Source organism: Balaenoptera musculus, chromosome 7 (genome assembly GCF_009873245.2).
Source record: "Balaenoptera musculus isolate JJ_BM4_2016_0621 chromosome 7, mBalMus1.pri.v3, whole genome shotgun sequence".
Classification (NCBI taxonomy): Eukaryota; Metazoa; Chordata; class Mammalia; order Artiodactyla; family Balaenopteridae; genus Balaenoptera; species Balaenoptera musculus.
In genome coordinates this window covers 16,627,125-16,635,032 of record NC_045791.1, presented here as the reverse complement: position 1 = coordinate 16,635,032, position 7,908 = coordinate 16,627,125, and the positions used below count along the sequence as shown (strand labels likewise).

The 7,908-nt window shown below is 40.9% G+C and overlaps 1 protein-coding gene across 1 annotated transcript; it reads left to right on the top strand.

Moving 5' to 3' along the window:
• Window positions 1-2,149: 2,149 nt before the first annotated feature.
• LOC118897805 (nudC domain-containing protein 1-like) lies at window positions 2,150-5,037 on the top strand. The gene is given in 6 exon segments (XM_036857145.1): window positions 2,150-2,267; window positions 2,404-2,574; window positions 2,866-3,815; window positions 3,817-3,894; window positions 4,023-4,081; window positions 4,641-5,037. Coding segments are annotated over 6 exon segments (1,773 nt in total).
• The last annotated feature ends 2,871 nt before the right edge of the window (window positions 5,038-7,908 follow it).

Here is a 7,908-nt window from a genome sequence, read left to right as displayed (position 1 = left end):
CATCAGATAGGCTTGCCTCCTACTTCTCAGTGAAGAGCAAGATCCCTTGAAATCTCACCTCCTAAAGAGATTTGCTCCTTTCACTACTCTTTCCTGGCTGTTTCCTCTTGGGTAGTTCTAGTTCTACCTGCTCTCCTCTTTCAGTGTGTCTGTCTGCCTCTGTACTGGCCACATACCATGTGCCCCCAGGGCACGGCGGCCTCGCACCCACCAACAACCTGCCATCCCCTCACTCACTGCCCCACCTTATCTGCACTTGGCCACTCCCCACTCATTCCTCAATCCAGGGTTTCTTACAAGGAGGTCTGTGGACCATCTACACACTATTCCCAGACTGCTTGCTTAAAATGCAGATTCCTGGGTCCCTGAATCCAACCTTCTAGAATCCTGGAGCCTACATTTATAACAAGTACCCCAGAGAATTCTTATGTGTTCACACACACACACACACATACACACGCAGTATAAAAACCATCTTTTTTTTTTTTTTTTTTTACCAAACCATACACTCTTATCCAGAAACTTGCCACACCTCCTAACCATTTAAAGAATTAATTGCAAATGACCCATTCTTGGCTTTCAAGCCTTTTGGTAAATTGTTCAAAATATCTACTTCCTGTCCCTTCCTGTAAGTGGATTATATATCCCTACCCTAGTGATGGCAGGTTTGGCCATATGAGGTGCTTTGGCCAATGAATGTGAGAAGTAACACATGCCTCTTTCAAGCAGGCACTGGGAGAACTACTGCAGAGTTCTGCAATATTCTCTTTTCCCTCAGCGAGAACTGATACCCTCCACATGGGGGCTGCTTCTTCAGCCGGGGCCCAGAACAAAGATGCAAGGAGCAGAGCTACAGGCAATCCATAATGGAAACCTGATATAAGTGGAAAATAAGCTTATTGCATTGCTGTGATTTGGAGTCCTTTGTTACTACTGCTTTGCCTAACCTGACTGATACAAATACTTTACAGGCCGCTTTCCTAACTCTATTTCCCATTACTCTCTAATACTTATTCCATCTAAACCAATCCTGCCAAACTGGATGACTTGCTTTTCCTCATTCAGAAATTACTCCAATTCTATGCAGCCATTTGTTATCTCCTGCCTACCAACCTACCTCTCAAAATCTGACTTCAACCTTCAAAGTCCATCTCAAGTGCCACTTTCTGTGTAAAGCCTTTCCTCATCCCTTGATGGGCCTCCTTTCAACCCTATATAATGGTGACTTCTATAACCTGTTTATTTTTGTTGGTTTTTTTTTTTGATACTTTTCTTATGTCCCCTCAAAACATCATAAGTTCCTTGAGATTAAAGATTATCTTATTCATAATGTGTTCAATGAAGCTTTGCAAATAGTAGGAATCCACACAAGTATTTGTTTAATTAAATTGGCACTTTCAACTAAAGAACTGCTGTTTAGTGTATTTATGATGTTTTTAAAGGTAGACTTTATGAAACACTTAACATACTCATTGAGTAAGCAAAATTAAGATGCAAGTAGAATTATTTCTAATAGCAAACATTACTGCTGAATGAAATATAGGTCAAAGTTTAATGAACCTGTGTGCATGTGTGTGTGTGTGTGTGTGTGTCTTATCTGCAAAAATGACCAGGTCTTGACCATCATCCCTTGCTAAATCCAACAGGTTTTAAACCAAAACTTTATCAAAGAAAAACAATGTATCATAAAGTTAGTATTCCTATGATTACATGCTAAGGGCAATTTTTACATTTATGGCCCAAATTAGCTAATGTATTTTCTTACATTCAGGAAGATGTATTTCCCTGCTTATGATTAAAATTCAACAAATATAATTCCAATTTCAAAACAAATACCCAATAACAAAGTGCCGCCCCTACAAATCCTCGTAACAAATAGAGTCCTATCCCTGGTGATGAGCATCTATCTTCTTTTCCACTCCTCTCCTAGGAGAGGAGGCATTAACCTAATGCCTTCTGAAACATTTTGGCAGTAATTGCAATGGTTCTTCAGGTTTTTCTGAATCTAATTTCTTTCATTGAATCTAATTTTAAAAGTACAGGAGACAGGGATGGGAACCACGCTGCCTCCCAGCCACGGTGATACGCGGGAAGCGCGGACCTTTCAACACGAACTTTATTAATTCTCACGTTAGGACCCTGGAAGGCGATGGAGGTGGCCGCTAATTGCTCCCTGCGGATGAAGAGACCTCTGTTGGATCCCTGCTTCGAGGGTTATAAGCTCTCCCTCGAGCCGCTGCCCTGTTACCAGCTGGAGCTTGATGCAGGCTTGTCTGGAGAAATGCTCAGTCTATGTCTGATTATTCCTCACCACTGAGACAAGACTTTTCTGTGTACTCTGCCTATGAATCAGGAGTTTTCTCTGGTCTGCCTAGTGGGAACAGTGGCAGCTCCTCGCCTTGTCTGTGGCAGAAGTAAAACTTCGAGATGATCAGTATACACTGGAACACATGCATGCTTTTGGAATGTATAATTACCTACATTGTGATTCATGGTATCAAGACAGTGTCTACTACGTTGATAACGTTGGAAGAATTATGAATTTAACAGTGATGCTTGGGCTTCCCTGGTGGCGCAGTGGTGGAGACTCTGCCTGCCAATGCAGGGGACACGGGTTCCAGCCCTGGTCTGGGAAGATCCCACATGCCGCGGAGCAACTAAGCCCATGTGCCACAACTACTGAGCCTGCGCATCTGGAACCTGTGCTCCGCAACGGGAGAGGCCGCGACAGTGAGAGGCCCGCGCACCGCGATGAAGAGTGGCCCCCGCTTGCCGCAACTGGAGAAAGCCCTCGCACAGAAACGAAGACCCAACACAGCCAAAAAAATAAATAAAAAAACAAACAAACAAACAAACAAAAAACAGTGATGCTGGACACTGCCTTAGGAAAACCACGAGAGGTGTTTCGACTTCCTACAGATTTGACAGCATATGATAATCGCCTTTGCGCATCCATCCATTTCACATCTTCTACTTGGGTTACCTTGTCAGATGGAACTGGAAGATTGTATCTCATTGGAACAGGTGAACATGGAAATAGTGCTTCTGAAAAATGGGAGATTATGTTTAATGTAGAGCTTGGGCGTCCTTTTATCATAATTCACAGTATCTCATTGCTGAAAGCTGAAGAACATTCGATAACTATGCTGCTTCTTCGAACAGAGAAAGAGGAATTGGATATGGAAGGAAGTGGTTTCTATGTTTCCTTGGAGTGGGTCACTATTAATAAGAAAAATAAAGATAATAAAAAATATGAAATTACTAAGCATAATATTCTCCGTGGAAAGTCAGTGCCCCATTATGTCGCTTTTGAGCCCGATGGGAATGGTCTAATGATTGTCTCCTACAAGTCCTTTACATTTGTTCAAGTTGGTCAAGATCTTGAAGAAAGTAAGGATGAAGACATGTCAGAGAAAATCAAAGAACCTCTGTATTACTGGCAACAGACTGAAGATGATTTGACAGTAACAATACTGCTTCCAGAAGACTGTACTAAGGAAGACATTCAAATACAGTTTTTGCCTGATCATGTCAACGTTGTGCTGAAGGGTCAGAGGTTTCTGGAAGGAAATCTCTATTCATCTATGGATCATGAAAGCAGTGTATGGATAATTAAAGAGAAAAATAGCTTGGAGATTTCCTTGATTAAGAAGAATGAAGGACTGACATGGCCAGAACTAGTGGTCGGTGATAAACGGGGAATTTATGAGACAGCTCAATGTGCTGCAATAGCTGAACGTTTGATGCATTTGACCTCTGATGAACTGAATCCAAATCCAGATAAAGATAAACCTCCTTGTAATGCTCAAGAGTTAGTTAGAAGAATGTGATATTTTCTTTGAAGAGAGCTCCAGTTTATGCAGATTTGATGGCGGTACATTAAAAACTACTCATGTGAGATCTGAGGTTACAGGGCAATCAACTAGCTTGAAATCCAAGGAAAAACAGGTACCACCAAGGAGAGATTGGATAGGAGAGCTGGTTCATCTGAACATGGGGAGAAGAAAGGATTGCCATATAAGTGGGTGAATCTTGGAAGCAACCAGTACCTTTTCTCTGTCATAGTGGATCCTAAAGAAATGCCCTCACATATATACAATGGAATATTACTCAGCCATAAAAAGAAACGAAATGGAGTTATTTGTAGTGAGGTGGATGGAGTTAGAGTCTGTCATACAGAGTGAAGTAAGTCAGAAAGAGAAAAACAAATACAGTATGCTAACACATATATATGGAATCTAAGGGAAAAAAAAGGTCATGAAGAACCTAGTGGCAAGACGGGAATAAAGACACAGACCTACTAGAGAATGGACTTGAGGACACGGGGAGGGGGAAGGGTAAGATGTGACAAAGTGAGAGAGTGGCATGGACACATATACACTACCAAACGTAAAATAGATAGCTAGTGGGAAGCAACCGCATAGCACAGGGAGATCAGCTCGGTGCTTTGTGACCACCTAGAGGGGTGGGATAGGGAGGGTGGGAGGGAGGGAGATGCAGGAGGGAAGAGATATGGGAACATATGTATATGTATAACTGATTCACTTTGTTATAAAGCAGAAACTAACACACCATTGTAAAGCAATTAGACTCCAATAAAGATGTTAAAAAATAATAAAAAAAAAAAAAAAGAAAGAAACGCCCTGCTTCTGTTTGCGCCATGATGTTGATGCCCTACTCTGGCAACCACACTCCAGCAACCAAGACGACACGTGGGAGCATATCGCAATTTTCAATGCTTTAGGCTACGTCCAAGCATCAAAGAGAGACAAAAATTTTTTTGCCTGTGCTCCAAATTATTCTTATGCAGCCCTTTGCGAGTGCCTTCAACGAGTTTTCAACTATCGTCAGCCCACTCCCATGTCCACTGTACTTTACAATAGGAAGGAAAGCAGGCAAGTAGGGCAGGTTGCTAAGCAGCAAGTAGCAAGCCTAGAAACCAGTGATCCTATTTTAGGCTTTCAAGCAACAAATGAGAGATTATTTGTTCTCACTACCAAAAACCTCTTTTTAGTAAAGGTAAATACAGAGAATTAATTACTCCAACATGTTGGCTTCTCTGTACTGGAAAAGTATTCAGTGGTAGCTGGAAGGCTAGGCAGTTGTGCTGTAACCTGTTAAGTTTTATTGTGTTAAAATTATCTTGTATGAATTTATTTTTTAAAGGATACTGGAAATATATTCAAGATTATGAGTCTATAAAAGCTATGGAATGAAGCTGCAAATTTAGAGAAAATTAGCTTCTGTAAAAAATGTAAAGATAGTATTAGCAAGTATAATTTTTTAAAAACAGAGGCTAGAATCTCATCTTTTATATGAAAGATGTGCAATTCACTGTTTAAAAATAAAAATATTTATCATGTAAAAAAAAAGTATAGGAGACATTAGTTTTGAACTGCTTATCCATTTCATGCTGTATGAGGTTTTACTCTAAGCGGAAGGTAAAAATACTCTGTACTTATTAGGGACACCACGTTGTTTGCCAGAGCACCTCAAATTGGCCACCTGTGCTAGGAAAACACGCCATGTATTCAGCCCCATCATTGTCACAGGAGGGGAAACATTTCTTCTACCAAAAACTCAAACGACACAAAAATGCATAAAGATTCCTGACCTCTTGTCAGTCATTTGCTATCTTCAACAGCAGCAATTTCTAAACCATATTCCGTGGAACAGAAACATCTCTACACGCACGGATAAATGTTTAGCCAAAAAAGCAAGGGTTGGGTGGTTAGTGGTTAAGAATCAGCCTGCCAATGCAGGGGACACAGGTTTGAGCCCTGGTCCGGGAAGATCCCACATATCGCAGAGCAATTAAGCCCATGCGCCACAACTACTGAGCCTGCGCTCTAGGGCCCGTGAGCCACAACTACTGAGCCCGCGCACCACAACTACTAAAGCCAGTGCGCCAAGAGCCTGTGCTCTGCAACAAGAGAAGCCACCGCAACGAAAAGTCCATGCACAACGAAGAGCAGACTCCGCTCGCCACAATTAGAGAAAGCACGTGCGCAGCAACAAAGACCCAAAGCAGCCAAAAATAAATAAATAAATTTATTAAAAAAAAAAAAAAGTAAGAGTTTATGGGGGGGATCAGTGATCAAATAAGTTTGAAGAAGACTGCAAATTGGACCCCAACCTTTCTAGGAAGTCATTATTTACATAGGATATTAAATCTTTCACATGATCCTGCAGTGAAAGCAGGAACACATAAGCATATTTCCCAATTTATTCAACCATGGAATCAGCTTTTGGTTTTATGTTTTGTTTTGTTTTGGAACGCCCACTGAGTTAATCTCATGGGACGCTGGTATTCAGCAGGACTTGAATTAAGAAATAGTTTCATGCAGGTATGCTTAAGTAATCCATCTAAAATAAGTGTCAGGAAAGAAAAAGATCTGAGTTGAAAATTCAGGTTTACACAGGTACATCCAAGATTGAGTGGTTTCTCAACACTGTCCAAGAAAATAGGGCTAATAGTCCTGAATTAGCACCCAAAAGAAAAGGTCTCATAGTTATGTCCTTAATTTGATGGTTGAAATACTTCAATGCATTCTTGGTTGAACTTCTGGGATTTTTTTTTCAGATTGGGTTTAGTGCAGCTCAGACTAATGCTGATGGTCAAGGCCAGGCTTCTTTTTCTCTCCATCATATTTATAGAAGTTTCATAATTGATGTTTCTTAAAGCACCTGATCACATTCTCCACACTGCTCACCAAATAAATTACTTGTAAGGCTCTTTGCCTACATAGGCTCACAGAGTTTATCATTCTGTATTAGGCTTAACTATTTGCATTCTTTTGGGGTATATACCAGAAATGTTTCCTGGCCGAGGAAGTGATAACTGCTCTCTCATTAAAGCAATTTTTAAATGCACCCACCAAAGTCATATTTTTTTAAGGGACTCGTCATCTTGATTAGGGTCCAGGTCATTCTGGAATAGTACAGACACTTAGAGATGATGTAGTAGTTGATCATTTAACTAAAGCATGATTACCTGCTATTTTTTGGTTTGAAGGTATAGTTACTTACCTGCTAAGGTTTTTTCTTAATCTTTTATGAAAGCAGTACCTGTTGTATATTTTAGATTCCCTTAGCTCTTGGGGTGATTTGGGTCTTTGTGGCTAGATTTGATTCCAGATGTTTCTCCTCAATGCCAATTTAAAACTAAATGTGTGTGGCAAGATTCAAGTGGAGATGCTCAAACAAGAGGAAGGTGTGAGCAGCCCAAAGGCCCCTTAAGAATGTCACATGGAGGACATCACCGAGAAGGCTAGATAAAGAGGCTCCTGACTTCCCCTCCACAGAAGTGCACCACAACAAAGAGTAGCACCCGCTCACTGCAACTAGAGAAAGCCTGCACACAGCAATAAACACCCAATGCAGCAAAAAAAACAAAAACAACAAAACAAAATGAAAAAAACAACAGGCCGTTCTATATAGGTGCACAAGCACTACCAGCGACTTTCCCCTCTGGCTTGGCACAGACTAAGCAAAAACACCCAGCTCTTGGTTTCTCCCTGATAGGGGCTAGACTGCATAGCTAATGTCCTGACTTTCCCAGCTGCTGCCTGAAGGTCAGGCTTCCAGTTAGCCTGCATCAGGGAGCTGAAGAACCTCCATAAGACTATCATTGGATTTTTCAGCAGAAACCTTGTAGACCAGAAGAGAGTGGGATGACATATTTAAGATGCTGAAAGAAAAAAACTGCCAACCAAGAATATTCTAGCCAACTTATCCTTCAGAATTAAAGAGGAGATAAAGATTTCCCAGACAAACACAAGCTGAAGGAGTCCATTACCACTAGATTGGCCTTATAAGAAATGTTTAAGGGAGTTCTTCAAGCTGAAACAAAAGGATGCTAATTAGTAACATGAAAATATACAAAAGCATAAAACTCACTGGTAGAGG